Below are 22885 nucleotides of genomic sequence, written 5' to 3'. Positions count from 1 at the left end.
CCTCCCCCACCAGCGCCTGCAGCCAATCCCCGGTCAGGCCGCGACTCACCTGAAGCCGCTTTGCATACAAGGTGTGTCCAGGCAGCCGATTGGCCGGCCCCCGGGAGCCCGTCCCCGCGAATGGCTGCTCTCTGCGGTGACTCACAGTGAGAAGGCAAGTTGCTTCACCGCACTTCTCCTTTTTTTTCACATGTTCGGCTGCAGCCATTGCCTTCTCTTCCTTCCGTTCCGTTTTTTTTTTTTTTTTTTTTTTTTCTCTCTCCATGTGAGCGGGTGGGGGGACCAACCGGGTCGCTGTTCCTCGTCGGCTCTGCCTGGCCCAGGCACACCCCGGGATTACTTTTTTTTTTGGCGCCCAACATGGAGACCGACTCGAGCGCCGTGCGAACCTGAGGTCAGTGCGAAGGCTTGTGTTCTGGTGCACGATTGTGCCGGTGTCCTTTTACCGCCGCACGTTTAAAAATGTATCTCGCTCGGCGTAAACCGAGAGCCGGCCGCAGGTCGACGGAGTTGTGAGGCTAAAATAAAATGTTCAAGGCCCACGTTAAACACCGACAGACGTTTCACGTCGCGTGACACCGAAACCACCGACAAGTTCACATTTAAAAAGCAGAACTAAAGCTGAGAAATTTGTGCCGTTGTCTTTTTCTGCACAAGTGACAACCTGTCAGAGCCGGAACGGTGGCAACGCGCAATGCTTTCTCGACACCTTTTTGATTTGGTCTTTTTTTCCTACTGTCAGTTAGTTACCATCGTTGCCTTATATGGGATGTGGGCAGGGAACCGTGTTTTGCAAGCTCTCTGGCCGAGCCCTCAGGACGCCGTTGAGTGGGCTGGTGTGTGGAAACCCAGCTAATTGCCGCTCGGCACGTACCCAGACGGCCTTTTCTCCTCCATCTCGGTCAAAGACGAGGCAAACGCCGCCCGAATAAGCCGTTGCGAGTCGGGGTTGGCTTATCGAGGCATCGCGAATTCACCGGCGCCCGGCGTGAATGTGGCTGGTCCTGTTAAACCGTCAGGCAGCAGGTTTACCTGAGACACTGTGGGGCGTGGAGGCGCCCGCCGCTCTTCTGTTTTTCACCGTTTCAGGTCCACTTCCTCTTTCTCACAAACACCTCGTTCCTCATGGCGCCGTCGTCTCATTCGCGCAAAATAACGCTGAAGAAGACGCTGGACGCTGGGGACAAATGTCACTCAACTGGGTGCTTCTTTATTTCTCTTCTTTTTTTATCTTCAGACGAAATATAATAAATCACGTCTTTCGGGGGGAAAATAGTCGTCCGGTTTGTTTTGATCTTGTTTTGAGCCCCGCCCTGCCCGCCCCGCCCAGATTTGTGTTGTAAATGAGTCCTGGGCCTGCTGCTGGACGTCACCACGGCTGGGTGGGATGCAGCTGCGTTTGGGGGAGGGGGGGTTCTGTTGACAGAAGACCTGGGCGCGTCATGGTGTCACACACACACACACACACATACACACACACACACACACAATACATTGCCAACAAGTCAGTACCTGTAACTGGATCGTTAAGCGGGAGGAGCAGACCGGGATTTCGGTGGAAGCACTGGCCCGACCAGCATGAGGAACAGTAGAGGGCTGGGCCACAGAAAGTCCTTCTCGCTCCGATTCGTTTGCTTTCACGCCGCGGTTCTACGTCCTACAAAATTCCGGAGAGCTGGGACAGTCGCAGGACCCGAGGGGGTTTCCTCTGAAGGACGGTTAAATATGGGATTGAAAAAGAGCATGACAGCACTCTGGTGGAAACGGTGTTTTCACCCCAAACATGAAGGTGGCCCAGTTGTTTGGATGGACGCGTCCCTCCTCATTGTCTGCATAAACAGGCTTCAGCCCTTTGGAAGCTTCTCAGAGGTTTTGAAGGTTGCATGGTGGAGTCAGTGGTCCCTTTGTTCAGATTTGCATCACGTTTTCCATACTTTTTCCCTGGATCCGTGCTCACTTTCCCTGTTTTGCAACTGTCTATCTGTGTGGGACAAGCTGGGACTGGCAGGGCCCTTGTTGCGACGTTCCGTCTGAGATGCGGCGAGAGGCTCCCGCACGCCGTGGCGTCTCGGTTTGAGCCGCGGAAGCAGATGGGCTCCGCCGTCTGGAGCGGGATCGAGTTGTGTTGGTGTGTTTTTTTCATGTGGGTGGATTTTGTTCGCTGGTAATAAACGGCGAGCGCTGGGCTGGTTCCAGTGTCGCAGCCCAGTATCAGAGTCCAGTCCTATATGCTGAAGAGAGGGGTCATGTGAGCGCTTTAGTAGGGCTTTTGTCTGCAGACTCTGAAAGGGTCCCTTTTGATCCAGCGGGGCCGTTTTCAGGTTTATTGCCCCCGGCCCCCCAGCTATCTGCTGTAGAAGGCCGTAGTGGGAGTGGTGGTCCCTGATGGCCGACTTAACAACTTGTCCTCAGGCTACCGGGACCACAGGAGAAGGCGGAGTGGGCCAGCTGTTAGTGAAGAAAATGTCCAGCTTTAAGGCTGAAGCAAGGTGTGGGTGGAGTCAGGGCATACCAGAGACCAGGACAGGACGTGGGGTTGGCAGAAGCTGCCATCAGAGGTGACACCATTGCTGTTTAAAGGAATTCTCCAAAATCGAGAGGTTCGTGGGTCAAACAGGAATGTAGGTCCGTAGCTCCATCTCCGAGAATAAGAATAATGAACAAGGGGTGCATTAAATGTGATCATAACACATTTTTAAATGGCATAAAGATAAATAAAGCCATTTCCTGTCGAAGCCAGTGCAAATGGAAATGTCAAATTGCTGGGTTTCTGTCATTCTGCCTTACAATTTTCATAAAGAGGTTTTTAAAAAAAATAAAAAAAATAAATAAATTATATATATATATATATATATATATATATATATATATATATATATATATATATATATATATATATATATATATATATATATATATATATATATATATTTTGTTATGAGGCTGATTGATATATATATATGTGGTGATTTTTTAGTAGGAGACATAGCCATTCAGTTACTAGAACAAAGTAGAACATTAATAATCAGGAGAACTACAAACTAAGGGGAGCTAGGACCTTTTTACTCAGTGTTGCCAGATTGGGCTGATCTAAATGACATATTTTGGGACTAACTTGCCTTTGGAGGATGGATTTATGAAAAAAAATTAAATAAATAAGTGTATTACTATTTACTACTAGTTCAACCTCTGGGTCACCTTCTTGTTTGTGTCTTATTTATTTCTGCAAATCCAGACATTCTGTGATAGGGAACTTTACCCAAGTTCTGTTTCTATTATAGTGCTTTAAAAACAGGGCTCACAGTATTAATCATAAATTGACTGGCAGATACTGTTATTTATTGATGCTAGTGAAACTCGTCCTCAGCCAGATGATGATTTCTTGGTTGGATTCGGCGGAGCCTCAGTCAGCTGTGCAGGCGTTGGAGCCTCAGGTAGCTGGAATTTCGTGGCTCCTCCCCTCCACTGCCCCGAGAAGCGCCGCCATTACACGCCGTCTGACTCACGCCTGGGGGCAGGGTGGGCGGAGGAACCGACGTGATGAAGCTGACAAGAGACATCACACATCGTGGCACACAGGCGTTTTATAAAGGGCTAAATTTAGCATCTGACACTCACCTTAAAACAAAATAACTTTGCTTTGTCCTTTTTTTGCATTGCTTTCGTGATATTGTGTTCAGTTCAGTCCAATATGCTCATATCAGTTCATTTCTTGTTCATCTAATGAGCACATGATTGATATTTCTGACCTGTATGTAAATGTTAGTGGTTACCACACTGTGCTGAATAATTCTGGAATTATGGAAATGTCATTGACCTTCTTGTTGCTCATCAACTTTTTATTGTCATTTGGTAAAGAGGAGCAAAGTTTTCTTATGAACACGAAGCCAGTTTTCCAGCTTTTTGTGTGATGTTATGGAATTTAATGTGGAGGGTTTCTTAAAATCAGTGTCATTACCAACAACAAGTTCTGCAAATTTCTCCATTTGGACTGGGCTCTGCAGACCTGTAGTGAGAAGATGTGACTGTTTTAGTTTGTCCAACATTGCCTACCCTAGATTTAATGGCGAGAATGTCCCACAGGGTCCTGAGAAGAATTCCATCCAAACCACAGAAAGAAGTACCTCTGCCAAATCAACAGATGTCCCCAGGGGTTGATTGTGTTTTGAGTTTTGAGGCTGGTCTGTTGTGAGTCTGTTGTGAATTTTGAGGCTGGTCTGTTGAGAGTTTTTTGCGAGTGTTGAGGATAGTCTATTGTGAGTCTGTTATAGGTGTTGAGTCTGGTCTGTTGTGAATGTTGAGGCTGGTCTGCTGTGAGTGTTGAGGTTGGTATTTTGTGAGTGTTGAGGTTGGTCTATTGTGAGTGTTGAGGTTGGTCTGTTGTGAGTGTTGAGGTTGGTCTGTTGTGAGTGTTGAGGTTGGTCTGTTGTGAGTGTTGAGGTTAGCTTGTTGTGAGTGTTGAGGCTGGTCTGCTGTGAGTGTTGAAGTTGATCTCCTGTGAGTGTTGAGGCTGGTCTGTTATGAGGCTGTTGTGAGTGTCGAGGCTGGTCTGTTGTGAGTGTCAAGGTTGGTCTGTTGTGAGTGTTGAGGCTGGTATGTTATGAGGCTGTTGTGAGTGTTAAGGTTAGCCTGTTGTGAATGTTGAGGCTGGTCTGATGTGAGTGTTGAGGTTGGTCTGCTGTGAGTGTTTAGGTTGGTCTGTTGTGAGTCTGTTGTGAGTGTTGAGGTTGGTATGTTGTGAGTGTTGAGGCTGGTCTGTTATGAGGCTGTTGTGAATGTTGAGGCTGGTCTCCTGTGAGTGTTGAGGCTGGTCTGCTGTGAGTGTTGAGGCTGGTCTGCTGTGAGTGTTGAGGCTGGTCTGCTGTGAGTGTTGAATTTGGTCTCCTGTGAGTGTTGAGGCTGAGGCTCAGAGTCTGCTGTGAGTGTTGAGGCTGGTCTGTTATGAGGCTGTTGTGAGTGTTGAGGTTAGCCTGTTGTGAATATTGAGGCTGGTCTGCTGTGAGTGTTGAGGTTGGTCTGCTGTGAGTGTTTAGGTTGGTCTGTTGTGAGTGTTGAGGCTGGTCTCCTGTGAGTGTTGAGGCTGGTCTGCTGTGAGTGTTGAATTTGGTCTCCTGTGAGTGTTGAGGCTGAGGCTCAGAGTCTGCTGTGGGTGTTGATTCTGGTCTGTTGTCTGTTTTAAGTGTTGTGAGTTGGTCTGTTGTGAGTGATGAGGTTGAGGTTGAGAGTCTGTTTTACATTTACAGTATTTAGCAGACGCCCTTATCCAGAGCGACTTATAATCAGTAGTTACAGGGACAGTCCCCAACTGGAGACACTCAGGGTTAAGTGTCCTGCTCAGGGAAACAATGGTAGTAAGTAGGATTTGAACCTGGGTCTTCTGGTTCATAGTCGAGTGTGGCTACTACAACCCTGTTTTATGTGTTGAGGTTGCTCTGTTGTGAATCTGTTGTGAGTGTTGAGGTTGCTCCATTGGAGTCAGTTTTATGTATTGAGGCTGCTGTGTTGTGAGTGATAAAGTGGAGCTTGTGAGTCTGTTTTAAGTGTTGAGGTTGCTCTGTTGTGAGTCTGTTGTAAGTTTTGCTTTGTTGTGATTGTTGTGTTGAGGTTACTGAAAGTGAAAGTGAAGTGATTGTCATTGTGAAACACTGCAGCACAGCATATGGTGACACAATGAAACGTGTCCTCTGCTTTTAACCATTACCCTTAGTGAGCAGTGTGGAGCCATGACAGGCTCCGGGGAGCATTGTGTGGGGACAGTTCATTTCTCAGTGACCTGGTCTGTTGTGAGTGATGAGGTTGAGAGTCTGTTTTAAGTGTTGAAGCTGGTCTGTTGTGAGTAATGAGGTTGAGGTTGTGAGTCGGTTTTAAGTTTTGAGGCTGGTCTGTTGTAAGTGATGAGGTTGTGAGTCAGTTTTAAGTGTTGAGGTTGCTCTGTATTGAGTGTTTAGGCTGGTCTGTTATGAGTGATGAGGTTGAGAGTCTGTTTTAAGTGATGAGGTTGAGGTTGTGAGTCTGTTTTAAGTGTTGATGCTGGTCTGTTGTGCATGATGAGGTTGAGGTTGTGAGTCGGTTTTAAGTGTTGAGGCTGGTCTAATGTGCGTGATGAGGTTGAGGTTGTGAGACGGTTTTAAGTGTTGAGGCTGGTCTGTTGTGAGTCTGTTTTAAGTGTTGATGCTGGTCTGTTGTGCATGATGAGGTTGAGGTTGTGAGTCGGTTTTAAGTGTTGAGGCTGGTCTAATGTGCGTGATGAGGTTGAGGTTGTGAGTCGGTTTTAAATGTTGAGGCTGGTCTGTTGTGCGTGATGAGGTTGAGGTTGTGAGTCCGTTTTAAGTGTTGAGGCTGGTCTAATGTGCATGATGAGGTTGAGGTTGTGAGTCGGTTTTAAGTGTTGAGGCTGGTCTATTGTGCATGATGAGTTTGAGGTTGTGAGTCGGTTTTAAGTGTTGAGACTGGTCTGTTGTGCATGGTGAGGTTGAGGTTGTGAGTCGGTTTTAAGTGTTGAGGCTGGTCTGTTGTGCATGATGAGGTTGAGGTTGTGAGTCGGTTTTAAGTGTTGAGCCTGGTCTAATGTGTGTGATGAGGTTGAGGTTGTGAGTCGGTTTTAAGTGTTGATGCTGGTCTGTTGTGCGTGATGAGGTTGAGATTGTGAGTCGGTTTTAAGTGTTGAAGCTGGTCTGTTGTGCATGATGAGGTTGAGGTTGTGAGTCGGTTTTAAGTGTTGAGGCTGGTCTGTTGTGCATGATGAGGTTGAGGTTGTGAGTCGGTTTTAAGTGTTGAGGCTGGTCTGTTGTGCATGGTGAGGTTGAGATTGTGAGTCAGTTTTAAGTGTTGAGGCTGGTCTAATGTGCGTGATGAGGTTGAAGTTGTGAGTCGGTTTTAAGTGTTGAGGCTGGTCTCTTGTGCATGATGAGGTTGAGGTTGTGAGTCGGTTTTAAGTGTTGAGGCTGGTCTATTGTGCATGATGAGGTTGAGGTTGTGAGTCGGTTTTAAGTGTTGAGGCTGGTCTGTTGTGCATGATGAGGTTGAGGTTGTGAGTCGGTTTTAAGTGTTGAGCCTGGTCTAATGTGTGTGATGAGGTTGAGGTTGTGAGTCGGTTTTAAGTGTTGAGGCTGGTCTGTTGTGCATGATGAGGTTGAGGTTGTGAGTCGGTTTTAAGTGTTGAGGCTGGTCTGTTGTGCATGATGAGGTTGAGGTTGTGAGTCGGTTTTAAGTGTTGAGGCTGGTCTGTTGTGAGTGTTGCTCTGTTGTTGGTTGTTTCCGTGAAGTCATGTGTTGATGGTGCATCGTTGGTTGTGTATCAGAAGCGAAGTTCTGCAGTTTTTCAGTAACAAGATGATTTAAAAGCGGAGACCCTCTTCATCTACATGCATCATAGACAGTTGATCCATAAGGTGGTTTCTTAGCAACCGGGTGCTCCTCGCTCACCGCAGTGCTTTGCATCAGGAAGGACCCCGGCCACCTTTGGCGAACGTTCGTGCTTCAGAGTGTGAAAGATCTGAGAAAAGAGTCCGCATGCGCGCAGCGATCTAGGTGGCGGGAATAAAAAAGGTAAAAAAAAAGTTCGTATCGCGTCCACGTTCGCATTTTGAAACAACCTCACGCGTCGTTCAGAAAGTGGCCGACCCGGTTTTAACTTGTGGCCTGAGTACACCGAGCCTCCCGGTCCCCATGGCGATTGGTTTTTTTTTTTATTGTCACCTGCTGCGCCGCTGGCCCCGCCTGTCCCTGCGCTATCATGAGCAAACGGCCGGCCGCTCGTAATCGGCGGCGATCTTTCAATATTGACCCGTGCCCCTGAGGCAGCTTCATGTCACACTCGGGTACCATGCGGCGTATTAATATTCCATAAGCTTATTACTTCACACCGGCCGTAGAGCTTCGTACGTCTGCGCTGCTTGTTGCTCTTTATTGCACGCGACGTACGGTTTTTCTGTGTAAACAGGTCGCGTTACGGTGTAATCTGGCCCCGCGGTGGCAGCGAGCGGAGGGCGGGGCCCGAGGGCCCCGGCCTTCGCTCTGTTGACGGCTGGAGGTGAAGTAGCCTGAGAGTGAAGGTGCACTTTATGTTGAGGTACAGATCGGTGACAGGCACGTGAGTCGAGGGGACGTCGTCTTGGTGGTTCCCTCGGCAACGTGGGACGAACTGGTTCAGATGCCGCTGAGTGTGATTTATTGTCACATGGCTTACAGGACAAACATCAGAACTTCCAGACAACAGTCTCTCCATCAGCTGACTTCTGGGATTACTGTCACCTCGTCACCGCTAAAGAGCGGTGTAATATAACACACGCCAGGTTACGTAATAACCGTGTTTCTCCAAATCAGGGAGTTTTTTGCTGTGATGGCGGCATCTCACACTCTTGTCTTCTCTCTACCACCTTTCTGGACGGTTTCTACTGAACACTTTCTTCTCGTTCGCTCACGTTAATGAGCGTCTCATCAAGCGGCTGACGATGACGAACGATAGTGAACAAAGCCGCCGTAAAACAGATGCATCAAACATGCAGAGGTGGCCTAGCGGTTAAGGAAGCGGCCCCGTAATCAGAAGGTTGCCGGTTCGAATCCCGATCTGCCAAGGCGCCACTGAGGTGCCACTGAGCAAAGCACCGTCCCCACACACTGCTCCCCGGGCGCCTGTCATGGCCGCCCACTGCTCACTCAGGGTGATGGGTTAGATGCAGAGGACAAATTTCACTGTGTGCGCCGTGTGCTGTGCTGCTGTGTATCACGTGTGACAATCACTTCACTTTCACTTTCTCCTCACACTACAAATACGAAATATGCTTCTTCTATTGGATTCTTTAAAAAGCCTCCATAACCAGACGTTTGTCAGACTCTCCAGACTGTCGGGAGATTGACGGGTAAGTGACACCTTTATGGGTTCCTGTCCGTCTGCATAGCACCGTTTTTCGGTCGCCCCAGCCAGTGTGTGTCCAGACCTGCTTGGTATTCAGCTCGCCGTGCCCACGCTGCTTTTGTTTTCCTCCACGAGTGACGGAGAACCCCCCCCCCCCCCCCTCCACGGGTCCCGGGGGCCGGAGCCTTTATCTGCTTCAGACGAGCAGGCCAGTCGCCGCCTGCCTCGGTCGGCAGGAATGTCGCGGCGGCCCGTCGCGCCTCTCTCAAGGCTGAGTTAGGGGGGGGGCGTGTTTTTGGGACCTGCCGCGCCGTGACATGTCGGTATCGGTATGAGCGTGAGCACACGAGGGAAGGACGGGTGGGAGGGTCCTGTTTCACGGAGCTGGGCCAATAGGACGTCACCTTCCTGATTTTCCCGCTCATTAAAAGCCCTTTAATTGGCGAGGACGGTGGCGCGCGGGGGGAGGGGCCTGTCTGAGGGAACGAAGTTTCCACCCCGGTGCGGAGAGAGAAGTGCTCTAGCTGTGGTCTAACAGACAGGAAGTAGCAGGAACCCAGCGTTCTCTGATGCGTTTCCTGTCACAGCGAGCTCCGTGGGTCAGTTTGTCTCTTTAACTTGCATTCGCGAGAGGTGACGGGGACAGTGTTCAGATGCCGCCCTGCCCCCGAGCCAGGTGTGGAGGGCGGAGGTCTGGAGGCATCCCACAGGGAGATGAGATTACATTCCTCCCGGGGGGGGGGGGGGGAGTCTTTTTCATCCCCTTTCTGTCCCCCGTCTTCTTCTATCCCCCACCCGACCTTCCGTTCGGCGTCTGCAGACTGTAGAGGGCCCTCCCTGGTTCTCGGTTCCCACCCAAACAGATGTTCTCCTCAACTCCGTCAAGGGGCCTTCGTGTCTATCAGAGTTCTGCAGAACTCAGCGCTACTGAGTCACTTCACAACAGGAAGTGGGCAAAAAAAAATAAAAAATCCCCCCGAGCCCCCCCTTTTTTCAGCTGACGCCATCACATGACCTTGGAAAGGGAGTTTTGTCCTGGAAACTCTGTGTGTGTGTGTGTGTTGTCTCTCTCTCTCGGTTCAGTTGGAGCTCGTTTTTGGAGGGGAAGACCCCACCGAGCCGGACTTTCTTTCGGTGACTCACGTCGGTGTGAATGTTGTTGTTCCGCGTCAATGCGTGGAGGTGACAACAGAGTGGACAATGTGACCTGCAACGCTGCCTCAACGCTTCATTCTACGTTCCTCATATATTGCCCTGAGGATATTACATACATGTTCATTTTTAAAGATTTATTCCACACCATTTTACATCTCTCATCCATCAGCTTCTGTCCACGCTGCATCGCTGGTTGGTTGGAGAAGCCCGTTACTTGTTCATGAAAAGGTCTGTGTGTTTGTGTGGGTTCCTCCATCCAGTCTCCATCCACCGTCCAATCCTGGTCGGTTGGTTGTTAAACTGACCGTTGTGTGTGTATGTGTTATGTGCCAGGGACTCCAGAGTCCTACTACACCACTCGCCCCCGCTCCTCTGAGAGGGTGGAGAACATTATTAGATCTTGTGCTATTTTTAGGCTCTCGTTTCTGAAAGCGCAGAGAGCTCGGGGCCTGCTGAAAAGACTCCACGACCTCACGCGCTACCGTTCATAAAGACTCGTTTTCCTCAGTCATCGTGACCTTTCACACCGATGTCACCGATGCCGGCCGCCGTCGTGCCGGTCAGATGAATGAGCTCCTTTCATGGAGAACAGGCAGCTCAGCTGACAACATCTGCAGTGACACCATACAGAAAATAGCTGACAGGAAAACATGACTGGGAGGGGAGGGGCGGGGGGTAACCACAACTCGGGTCACATGACCCGAGAGCCACAGCACACTGGGTTTCTGTAAGAGCCCCACCCCGCCCTGGAAGGAGCTCCCATACAAGGAGAGGAGTGTTTGCTCTGTGGTGGCGGCGTGCCTGTAGAGTAACACACACACACACACACACACACACACACACACACACACACACACCGGGTCCACAGCCACTCCCTGGCCTCTCTCAGCATGACGTAGTCTGGCGTGCTGCAGAATCGCTGCTGGGCCCTGATCCTCCATGAGAAACTCTTTCTCTCTCTCTCTCTCTATCTCTCTCTCTCCTTTACTCTCCTTCTCTCTTTCTCCCTCTCTCTCTAACTCCCTCTTTTTTCTTTTTCTGGCTCTCTCTCTTTCCCTCTTTCTCCCTATCTCTCCCTCTCTCCCACTGTCTCTCTTTCTTTCTCTCTCTCTCCCGCTCTCTCTAACTCTCTCTTTCCTTCTCCCTTTCTCTCTCTCTGTGTTTCTTGCTCTCTCTCTCCCTATCTCTCCCTATCTCTCCCACTGTCTCTCCTTCTCTCTCTCCCTATCTCTCCCACTGTCTCTCTCTCCCTATCTCTCCCACTGTCTCTCCCACTGTCTCTCCCTCTCTCTCCCTATCTCTCCCTCTCTCCGACTGTCTATCTCTCTCTCTCTGTATTCGATCAATGTTGCATCCGCGACCGTCATCTTTTCTCGACTCGCTTCGCGGTCATGTGATAGGACCGGAGGATGCCATTCGTAGACTCCACGGGTTCTGGGCTGCAGGGGAAGGGGACGAGTTATGAGTCCGCTGGGCCACGCCCGTCAGACCTTTACAGCTTTCACACTGCGAACAAGCATTACAATCAAACTCAATGATCGTGTTCTTCACGAGCTTCTAAAAAGTTATTTATTGGTCTTACACATGCAAATACAGCCGTTCTGGAAATAAGAAACATTTTCTGCAGATCCATCAGACCCTAGAACCTCTTCAGAACGTGTTGGGGTTCTGCAGATGTTTGTGTCCAGCTGTGTGGGTGACAGGACTAATGATAGTCCTTTTTCTAGAAGATTCCTTCCAGGCCCAGACCACATGTTCCTGCTGAAAGGAGACCTCAGCTGTCCCCCGTACCAGAACCCCCACCCAGAAACTGGCCCTTTATATCTTCACTTACACCTTCTCCCTCCACACACACACACACACACACTCCCTCTAACACAGGCATTTCAAAGCAAACAGGACCCACCCTGCTGCACGGTTGCGCCATCTCAGCCTCCCACCACCTTCTCCACACCTCCTTCTCCTGCCATCTTCTCCCAGCGCTCCCCGAGGGGACCTCCCCTGCACGAGGGGTCGGATGGCTCCCGTTTGAAGTGGGAAAGGTGCTTTTCCAGGCCCGAGTCATTATTCTGCCTCTGGCTGGTCTCCCACCACACTGGCGAGGCCTGGGCTGCGCCGCAGCTCTAACCTGATCCGGATTCTAACGCGGTGGCTTTCTGTTTGTTCCCGCAGCGGGTCGTGGACTGCGATCGCAACCGCCGGACCACCAGCTCAGAGGAGAGGAAGGAGCCAGGAGAGGAACGGGAACCAGAACGTGCCCTAAAAATAAGGAACCGGCTCGACCCCTCCCTGCGCAGGACTTGCAGATTAGCCCGGCGCGCACACCACTCCCACCGCAGCCTTCCTCTTCCCCACCGAGTCCCTGGAGGGGGACGGACCCGACCTCTGGCGCCATGACGACCGCGGTCGTGCCGAGCGAGCTGGTCTTTGAGTTTCCCAGTAACGGGATGGACGAAATGAACCAGGTAAGCGGCAGAGTTCGCGGAGGGACACCCAGGTCACGACCTTTGTCCTCTCGACTGGAAACCAACATCTGAGATGATTTTAGCATGTAATTGTGTGTGTGTGTGTGTGTGCGCGCCACGCTCGGATCCTGCTCTGCATCCTGCGCAACAGGCTTGTCCTTGTGTGTGTGTGTGTGTGTGTGTGTACGCTCCAGCTATCTCTGTCCTTTCTCTCACGTTTCATCCGCCGGATTCCGGCCCAACCTGACAAACCTGTTGAGACGCTGTGGAGGAAGTCCTGGTCAGTGCCACTGAAAAGCCCTGTATTGTTTTAAATAACACACACACATTCATCATGCAGTAATTCTGGCCTTTTAACAGTTCTGACGGTCGGGTGGCACGTCCTACTCGTACATACGTGGATATTTCCACAAACCGCAGGCAGACGGGCGGTAGGGCCGTGCGGGCGGGCGTGTCAGAGCGCTCAGGTAAGGCAGGTACAGGAACAGGGAACTCGTTTATGCAAATGCACGCTGGCTATCTCGCCCGGCGTGGAAAGGGGAAGAGCCCGACTCGGGCGGTTACCGAGCCCGCATCCCATCAGGCCGTGCGGCGGCCCTCGCAGCGACGTGCCGATGCAGAGCCTCATGCCGACTCAGCAACAAAGCCAGACGTCTGGAGGAGAAACGTTCCGTCTGTTTATCTCCTCGCGTTCGCGAGGTGTTGAGTACGTTCCGCCGTCTCTGAAGTCCAAGGCCGCTGGAGTTGTGGGGGGGCGGACGGATAGGCCCGTCTCTGTGGCCGCTATCACGCCACAGTCTCAGGGTCACCGGCGGGCTGAACAGCAGCAGACTGAACAAAAAAAAAACCACATCACAGCTCCTGCAGTGAAAACTTCCAAAAATGTCCAAAATCTCTACAAAAGATTATTATTAAGAATGGATCTAGAATATTTTTTTTAATGAACATACAATTACTGAAAATCATAATTGCATTTCTGGCCTATGGTTAATATAGTGGGTAAATGTAACACTACTGGTTTGTATATGGCTCCATCTTATGGTTGTTCTATGCAACTGACACTTTTTATTTAAAACCAAAATATATCGTTACATTTAATTGTTTAAATTTTTCAGTTACTGAAAAATGATCTTCTGATCTGATCATCTGAATTCCACCCGTACGGGTGTCCAACCGAGTCTTTATTCATGAACCGCGTTCTGTGGCAGAGTAAAGGTCAGTAGGTTTTAAACGATTTCGCTGCCCTTTTCCCAGTTGATTCTTCTTTTCCTCTTTCTCTCTCTCTCCCTCTCTCTCTCTCTCTCTCTCTCCCCACCTCTTCAGACGGTGGTTTCTACTTTTTCTCTGCGCCAAGGTAATAAGTGACGACTCGCTTCCCTTTGCAGTCTGACTCAGGGATTGTCTGGGCCGGGCAGCCCGCTCTCCCGGGACGCTGCACCGCAGACGGAGGCAGAGAAATGTGCTGATGGAGGGAGAGATAGAGAGAGAGAGAGAGAGGGATTGGATTGGATTTTGTGCTTTTGATTCTTGACTCACCCTGGTGTGGCGGGCGAGAAGGAAGCAGACCAGTGGAGGAAATCTCCGCTCTGTTGTTGGCTCGGGACGAGCTTCTCCCCTGGAATCCCAGATGAGGCGACCTTGACGTAGCCCCGTCCCTGTTTTTGTGACTCTGCCCACCCCACCCACTGTTTCTGTTTCTCTCCCCAGCAGTGAACGATTGCTTGCCTGGAATCACTATGATTAAACATCTAATAATATTCTATTGTTTTTGATGCATTTCACTGCGTGTTGTACTGCTATAACTATGCATGTGACAAATAAAAATCTTCAATCTCTTGAATCACATGGTTCCACTGTTCTGCACCCCCAGCTGGACGACCCCTCCGTCTTCCCGGCGGTGATTGTGGAGCAAGTTCCCACAACCGACCTCCTGCACGTGTACGCCGGCTTGGATCCAGACGAAGTCACCAATGGCATCATGGTAGACGTGGTGGAGGAGCCCATCATGGTGGGTGACGTTGGCCTGACAGGTGAGATCATTACTGAATCTTGCATCTACTGAAGTGGGCAAAGACGGGTGAGGAACTGTGTAGGTGTTTTAGATGTTGAACCTTGTTTTGCCATGTTTCTGGCTAGCAAGGTCCAATTAAAATGCATGACATGAAGCTCATGCACCTCACTGTTAGAACCAAAGTAACCTGTACTACTCCGATGAGCCCATATTTCATTGCTTTAGGGTTACTAGAGGTTAAAAGGAGGGTTTTGAGGTGTTTTGAAGCTCCATGTGTCTGTCCGGCCTGCAGAAACCACAGTGGCAGGTCCAGAGGACACCATGGAGACCATTGAGGCTGCAGAGGCATTGCTCAACATGGAATCTCCAAACAACATCCTGGACGAGAAGCGCCTGAGTACGTTTCTGTGTAAAACGGATCAATGAATGTCATTCCCATTAGACGGTCATGGTTTTTATTTAATGGTCATGGTCATGAGAGGAGCTTTGCCCTGCAAACGACCCCTGGTGGCACCTACAGCATGATATCCACAGTCGCTATATTACAATAAACCCTTTAAAATCAGCTAGCCAGTACAGTACAGGGTCTAAATGTAAAAAAAAAAAATAAATAATTCTCACGAGTATTTTAAAATTTTTTTTATCTCGTTTCCAGTTCACCCTTATGGCACGCTGCTGGAGTCCGACCTCAACAGCTACATTTCGCTACGGCCCGAGCAGGCGATGGACGAAGAGACGTCCTCCATGGACGAGGTTCTGCAGAAGAGCCCTTCAAAGCCAGTCCGTAAAAACAAAGGTAGAGCAGTGCTGCGTCGCCGCCAGCGGGGGGCGACATCACGCCTCGCTCTCCACCCGGCGCCGGCCCACATATCACACCTGCCCGCACGGACAGGCCCGAGTTTAATTACGACGCCGTTTAGAACAACAGAAGTCAATATGCGCTGCTGTTAAGGTCAAGTCCAGGTCGTCCTGCAGCCAATAAAAGTGAATAACGCCTCCCTCCCTTTCTTTTGTCTGGGTTCCACCTCAGTGCGCAAACCTCGGCCACCGCGGCCATGCTCACCGATCACCAATCCCTCGCTGCCACTCAAGAAAAAGAACAAAGAAGGGAAAGGTAAGAACAATGCAAGGTGAACGCCGCTCCGGCTTCGACCCCCCCTCCCTTCCCGCCGTCGCCCCCTCCTGTGTGTCCCTCTCGGGGGACGCTTGCAGGCCATGCGCCCCTCTGGTTCCATCGGTGTCGATGCGGTTAGTTGATGAGGCGCATCGGCGGGAAATAAAGGTGATTGCGGCCTGGAGGGCCGAGTCCGGTGCGTAGGGTGGTAGTAGCCTAGTGGGTAACACACTCGTCTATGAACCAGAAGACCCGGGTTCAAGTCCCACTTACTACCATCGTGTCCCTGAGCAAGACACTTAACCCTAAATTGCTCCAGGGGGGGACTGTCCCTGTAACTACTGATTGTAAGTCGCTCTGGATAAGGGCGTCTGATAAATGGTTTAAATATACATCAGCCTGACGTGGCGGCCGGGGCTTCGGCTGCGGGTTCTAATGTGAGGCTCGATCGAGAACCGGTCGAGGGGTGAGAGCAGCTCTTAATACAAAAAGCGTGTAGAAACAACTCAAAAGTTCACAGCACCCAACTTTCCAACTTGTGATTTGGGTCGTAAGGGTTCATCCTACATGACTGACCGCGGTCAGGGGGGGGTCACACAGTACAAGGTCTCTCAACCGCAGCTGATCCGTCGTGTTTCCAAAAGAACACTCTGGAAGAACTGACAGGAAACGGCGTGAAACGTCTCGCGAAAGAAGCGATTTTTGCACGATGATTAGTTCTAATAAAATCATGCAAGAAGATAATTAAACAGTTATGGATCAGGAGGTCGTCCAGAGTTTCAGCGCGATTTACATCGTCCATCAACGAATGACGGTCATGATTAATTCTTAAAACAAAAAAGCTTGGCATGATATTTAAAACGATTACAGAGACAAGTGTGGAGCCAGTGGAGGCGCTTCCCATCCACTTTAAATGGGGTGACGCCACGCCCCTTGCGGCAAAATGCCATCCTACCTCACAGCCCTTATTACACCTCGCACTGCACCTCGTATACTCCGAGCCTCCAGTACTGCTCGCCTGGTCCCCCCATCTCTGAAGGTACGAGGAAGACGCTCATCTAGACTCTTCTCCATCTCGTCCCCTCGGTGGTGGAATGAACTTCCAGCTCAGTCACTGAGCACCTTCACACGGCAGCTCAACACCTTCCTCTTTAGAGAATATTTAGATGAACTTGTAACCTTCTTCTCGTCTGACTTCTGTATAGAAACTAGAACAGAGTGAATAAAAAGATTGTATTCATAGTTGGGGGTCCTAGTGAACCAGAACTGACCACTTCATCCAATGGTAACATGGAAGCAGGTTGTAAGTCGCTATGGATACGGGCGTCTGCCAAATGCCATAAATGTAAATGTGTAATGGGTTGCGAGTGTCGCCCAGTCAGTGGAGCCGACCGCAGGTTGGGCGGATACGGGCGTTGCACCTCTTCATTTGAACTTGTGTCATTTCCTCTTCCTCCCATTTCTAAGGTAACACGATATACCTGTGGGAGTTCCTTCTGGCTCTTCTGCAAGACAAGAACACCTGTCCCAAATACATCAAGTGGACGCAGAGAGAGAAGGGCATTTTTAAGCTGGTCGACTCCAAGGCCGTGTCCAAGCTGTGGGGCAAACACAAAAACAAGCCCGACATGAACTACGAGACCATGGGCCGAGCGCTCAGGTGAGAGCCGTGCCGAGAGGAAGCAGGAAGTCTCACAATAACGGTAATGTGTGTTTTATTCGAGCTTCCTTTCTTTCCGGACAGGTACTACTACCAGCGTGGCATTTTGGCCAAGGTCGAGGGCCAGCGACTTGTTTACCAGTTCAAGGAGATGCCCTCCGACCTGGTCATCATTGACGAAGACGAGAACCAGTCCACGGAACCCGGCCCAGGATACGGCGGGCACCGCACCGCCCCCGGCGGCCGGGGCGTGGGCCGCGGCTCCTCCAGGGGAGGCTCTGGGAAGGGCTCCGGACAGGCGCTGGTGAAGGCGGTGAAGAGGGAGCCGAACGCGGACGTGGGCTACCAGGCCGGCAGCAGAAAGCAGGCCGAGACCATACTGCAGACCGTCCACGTCCTGCAGCCCAACCAGGGGGCAGCCGTCCCCGCCTCCACCCACACCGTCAGGTAACTTTGATGTGGTAAATCAAGTACACATCCAAGCTCGCTGCCCCGTTTTTTATACCGGAATACCAGCAGAGGAAAGAGCGAATCGAAGATAAGCCCACAGACTGCAAACGTGACCACGGGTAAAATCACAAATGACAGGACGAGGACGGGACACGGCAAGGGTGGTAGTAGCCTAGCGGGTAAAACGCTCGCCTATAAACCAGAGCACCACAAAGTCCCAGGTTCAAACCCCACTTATTACCATCGTGTCGCTGGGCAGGACACTTAACCCCGAGTGTCTCCAGGGGGCCTGTCCCTGTCAATACAAGTTTTAAGGCGCTCTGGGTAAGGGCCGTCTGATAAACGCCGGAAAATTTAAATGCAAGGATACATCACAAATGCACACAATCGGATAATCAGGAGAATAATAAAGAGAACACAGAACTCTGGTCTGGGAAATAGGGATCCGGAGGACATGGAAAATGTCAGGAACGTGACACAGGAATTAAGATATTATGTATCATGATATGGGGCAGTGGTGGCCTAGCGGTTAAGGAAATGGTCCCGATCTGCCAAGGCGCCACTGAGGTGCCACTGAGCAAGGTACCGTTATCTATCTATCTCTTTCTTGGTGTTTCGGTCTGTGTACTTTTTTTTTTTTTTTACTTGCTTAAAAGATGCCCACCTAACACCAACAAATGGGCAGAACTGAGCGGTTCTGGTACACTGTCGGGGCAGAGCGAGTGCTCGAGGATAAGAATGAGCAGATTAAACGCCTGTAAACCCCCACATGCATGGCGAACAGAAAAACGTCCTCTCTGTTTTCAGATTTCTTCTCTTATCCACGTCTGAACGAACAAGTTTAGCATCTTTTCTTTGTTACATTTACTTTCTAAATCCTTTGCTCACTTGTCATTGTGTAACTTTACAAGAGTTCACCAGCTTAACTGTGTCTCTCAAGATCTTTGCTGCTGTCAGTAGTCTCAAGCTACATTTTCCAGAATGTTCCTGAAGATATCTGGGTCCTTCTGCTGTGGACATGCATCGTGATGGCTGCTCAGTTCTACACTATAAAGCAGTAGAATCTGGGAATAGGCAGATCAACTGTTATAAAGCGTGTAATTTTACATGTTTGCCTTCATTTGACATGACATGAAATAATAACTAATAATCAGTGAATCAAAAAAATCTAATTATGTACCTTGGAATATTAACTGGTGATTTGAATAACATTGTTGCACAGAATTGTCATTATCATGGTCATGAAATATGATCTATGGACCTGTAGCGTATAAATTTCCCACCTACACATGGTGTCCAGTTTACTGGTTCTAAAAACGAAATAACACAAGACAGCAGTTTTTTATTCCATTTTTAACTGTTGTAAATGGTTAAATGTTGTAGAATTGCTTTTCGTGTATTGAGACGGAAATAAAAGTATCACTCCTGTCTTATTAACACTGTCATGAGACGGGAAAGTGGGTGCCTTGCTTTTAATGTGGCTTTGTTGCTCTTTTCTCAGGGCCATTAACATGCCCGCCTCCGTGCCCATGGTGCTGACCACCAGCCCCAAGGCAGGCGGCTCCATCACCCTGCAGACCGTGCCCCTCACCACGGTCCTGGCCAATGGAGACTCCAGCCATGGCTCCCCTCCCCGCGTCATTCTTCACACCGTACCCTCCACCAGCCCTGGGGGCAAGGACGTCCTCACCATCCAGACGGCCTCCTTGGCCACCGCAGGGCACGGCGGTGGCAGCGCCATCCCCGAAGGCCTTCTGGTCACCAGCCTGGCCTCAGCGACCGGGCCCGGAGGGGTTATCAGCACCACTGCCCCGTCTGGCTCGCTCAACGGCCTCACCCGTCTGGTCACGCTCAACGCCAGCGGGCAGCCTGTGGTGGCACAGCAGCCTGGCACGGTCATTGCCACCGTGCTGAAACCCGGCGAGCTCCAGGGCCTGCAGGTGAAAGAGGAGATCCTGGACCCCCAGTACCTGCAGTCCCTGGTCAACAGCGATCCGGTAGCATACACCAAAAAGGAGCTGGAGGCCGGGGAGGCGGAGCTCAACTACAGGACTGTGATCATCGCCCAGAACGGCCACGTCAACGGACACTCGGCCTCGGGGACGCCGCTGGCCAGCAGCCCCAGTGAGGGCCTGACCCCTGTAGATGAGCTGGAGGTCGGAGAGGAGATGCACCACATGCCCAAGGAGCCCCTGGAGGAGATTCCTGTCACGGTGCACCTCCCCATGTCCGAATTCATCCAGGTCAAGATGGAGGCCATTGAAACCTAGAAATGCCCGCTGGTTGAATTTTATTGCCGGCGGAGCAGCAGTTCAGGAGCAGCAGCAACTTTTTGTTTTCTGTAATTTATTTCTCTTTTCTTTTTTTTTTAAAAGCTGACCACTTGTTGGCCAAGGACGTTTGTTTACTCACAAATATTTCATGTGACACCGTGCCTAAGTGTGAACATTAAGGGAGGGCCTTGTCGCTTTAACGATTCCGTGGAAGGGCCTGCCCTTCTGAAGTTCCACGACGTGGATGACCACCCTCACCATCATGACCATTGTGCCAGAATAGACTTGTGCTTTCGTTCCCCAAAGGACACCGATTTCCTGTTGGAAAATGCACATTCAAGCGAGGTTGAACCGCACTCTGCCATCAGACTGCGGGACGGAGCGAGAGATACCAAAAAAAGCCTTTCCTCATGGAACGTGAGCTGAACAGTGCCTTAAAGAAATAGTGGGAATGCTTCTCCATGCTTTATACTGGAAACGAGTGTGTGTGTAAGAGAATTGTGACTCAAAGGCTGCACACTGCTCCTCCAGGACCCCCCCCCTCGTGGCCTTAACATGTTTTGGCTTCAGTGGAAATGGGCATTCCCTGTCCCCCGAGGCGACGCGGTTATAGACTCCAACGCACGGAATGATGGGTAACAACACACAGCCTGCAAATTATTCCCCAAAAACAAAAAAAATTACCGATTCCTGTTAATATGAAAGAATTATACATAGACGAAAAATAAGGCCATAAAATGTATTTATTTTGTGAATTTTCTAAATTCTTTATTAAAAAAGAAGCCTCCTTATTATTTGCAGTATGTATGCAAAGAAGAGGGAAAATATAAAATATAATCTATATAATATTTTATCAAACGCGATTCCAATTATGTTGGTTTGTAAGATGTAATTTTTTTTTGTTCTATTTGAGACATTCCATTTAACCTGCACACCTGGCGTATTTTATATTTCCTCCGTATTTCTTTCCTCAATGCCGGTGGGTTACAGCCTTAGCAAGTTTGACCTCTGACCCACCGACACTGACTTTGGGTGTTCACTGTGACGCAGTTTTTCTTTCTTCCCGTATTTTTAACGAAAGACGTGCTGCGCTTCGACTCTTAACTTCCAGGCTGACACGCTCGATCCTCCCGGCCCGACAGTTCATTTCACTCCGAGCGATGTCCTCACGCGAGACAACAAGAGCGGGGCAATAAGGAGAGAAGAAATAACAGAAATCAGCGACAATCAGCCAGTTTTTTTTTTTTAAACCAAACGGCACATTCCGCACTCTGGAATTTCTCCTTCTCTACTTTGACCCCGCGCTCCAGCTCAGTGGTCCAGGGTGAGAGTAAGTCAGCTGACCTCTCCTTCTTTTCCACTTTCTAGTTTCTATTTTCTTCTTCTTTTTTTTGTGAGGGAAGGCTGTCCATATGCTGAAAAGTAGACTAGACGTGTTTTTTAAACAAAGGAAAAAACTGTAATAAAGATCATTTTTTTGCTTAAACGATGGCTTTGAAGTGCTTTTTTTTAAAAAAAAATTACGTACAGACAGAATTATTATTTCTATCATCACTCATCTGCTAATAAGCATTATTTCACCTGTGGAGGGTGGGCTGCCTGCTGGGGGTGGGGTCTTTACAGACGTGCCCATATGCTGCTATGAGGCATCCTGGACTAGGTGTCATCTGAGGGGTACCATGTCCAGAGGGCAGAGGTCACACATATTCAAGTGAAACGTACACACAAGTGTACAAAAAAAATGAAATGCAGTGGATCCAGGAAGTATTCACAGTGCATCCCTTTTTTTTGCTATGTTAAAGCCTTATTCCAAAATGGATTAAATGAATAATAAAAAAAAAGTTTACTTGAGGTTTTGGCAAATTTATTACAAATAAAAAACTGAGAACTTTGATTTACAGAAGTATTCATGGAGTCCACATGTGGGGAAAACAGTTGATTGGACCTGGGGGCAGTGGTAGCCTAGCGGTTAAGGAAGCGGCCCCCGTAATCAGAAGGTTGCCGGTTCGAATCCTGTCATGGTGCCCACTGCTCACCAAGGGTGATGTTTAAAAGCAGAGGACACATTTCACTGTGTCGCCGTGTGCTGTGATGCAGTCTATCACAATCACTTCACTTTCACTTTTTCCTGTTAATTTGGATATAAGGTCCTACAGTTCACAGTTCATGTCAGAGCACAAACCAAGCAGGAAGTAGACCTCTGAGACAGAATGGTCTCCAGGCACAAATCTGGGGAAGGTTACAGAAAATTTTGTGCTGCTTTCAAGGTCCCGTTGAGCACATTGGCCTCCATCATCCGTAAATGGAAGAAGTTCAAGACCACCAGGACTCGTCCTAGAGCTGGCCAACCGAGCGATCTGGGGAGAAGAACCTTAGTCAGAGAGGTGACCAAGGACCCATTGGTCACTCTGAGGTCCACTGTGGACAGAGGAGAACTTTCTACAAGGACAATTATCTCTGAAGTAATCCACCAATCAGGAGTTGCCAGGTGGAGGCCACACCTTAGTAAAAGGCACATATCAGCCCAACTGGAGTCTGCCAAAAGGCACCTGAAGGACCCTCAGCGCATGAGCATTAAAATGGTCTGATGCGACAAAGATTGAACTCTTTAGTGTGAATGCCAGCTGGCACTGCAGTGAAGCATGTGAAGCATTCCAGCGATGCATGGTGGAGGCAGCATCATGCTGTGGGATCTTTTTCAGCTAGTCAGGATAGAGGGAAAGATGACTGCAGCAATGTACAGTGACATCCTGGATGGAAACCTGCTCCGGAGCGCTCTTGAACTCTGACGGGCTGACGGTCCGTCTTTCAGCAGAACAACGACCGTAAACACACAGCCAAGATATCAGAGGAGCTTCAGGACAACTCTGTCAATGCCCTTGAGTGGGCCAGCCAGAGCC

At 49.7% G+C, this 22885-nt stretch overlaps 1 protein-coding gene across 2 annotated transcripts; it reads left to right on the top strand.

Moving 5' to 3' along the window:
* The first annotated feature begins 243 nt into the window (after positions 1–243).
* On the top strand, positions 244–21471 carry elf1 (E74-like ETS transcription factor 1). 2 transcript variants are annotated; one of them, XM_028959947.1, is made up of 9 exons: positions 244–394; positions 12185–12477; positions 14348–14507; positions 14781–14885; positions 15144–15284; positions 15519–15602; positions 17070–17262; positions 17347–17709; positions 19214–21471. In XM_028959947.1, exons 2-9 carry the CDS (start codon positions 12406–12408, stop codon positions 19980–19982), a joined length of 1887 nt encoding a protein of 628 aa, XP_028815780.1. In that variant the 5' UTR covers positions 244–394; positions 12185–12405; the 3' UTR covers positions 19983–21471. The 2 variants fall into 2 exon arrangements, with proteins under 2 accessions (XP_028815780.1, XP_028815782.1); XM_028959949.1 differs by lacking the exon at positions 244–394 and adding an exon at positions 11278–12054.
* The last annotated feature ends 1414 nt before the right edge of the window (positions 21472–22885 follow it).

The sequence above is a fragment of the Denticeps clupeoides genome, chromosome 18, assembly GCF_900700375.1.
Source record: "Denticeps clupeoides chromosome 18, fDenClu1.1, whole genome shotgun sequence".
In the NCBI taxonomy this organism is placed as follows: domain Eukaryota; kingdom Metazoa; phylum Chordata; class Actinopteri; order Clupeiformes; family Denticipitidae; genus Denticeps; species Denticeps clupeoides.
Note: the sequence above shows the minus strand (reverse complement) of the source record. Positions and strands in the feature narration are given on the sequence as shown.

Coding starts and splice junctions, on each gene's coding strand:
- elf1 (XM_028959947.1), top strand. CDS start 12,406: ATGACGACCGCGGTCGTGCCGAGCGAGCTGGTCTTTGAGTTTCCCAGT. Junction 14,508..14,780: donor GGGTGACGTTGGCCTGACAG/GTGAGATCATTA, acceptor TCCGGCCTGCAG/AAACCACAGTGGCAGGTCCA. Junction 14,886..15,143: donor CCTGGACGAGAAGCGCCTGA/GTACGTTTCTGT, acceptor TCTCGTTTCCAG/TTCACCCTTATGGCACGCTG.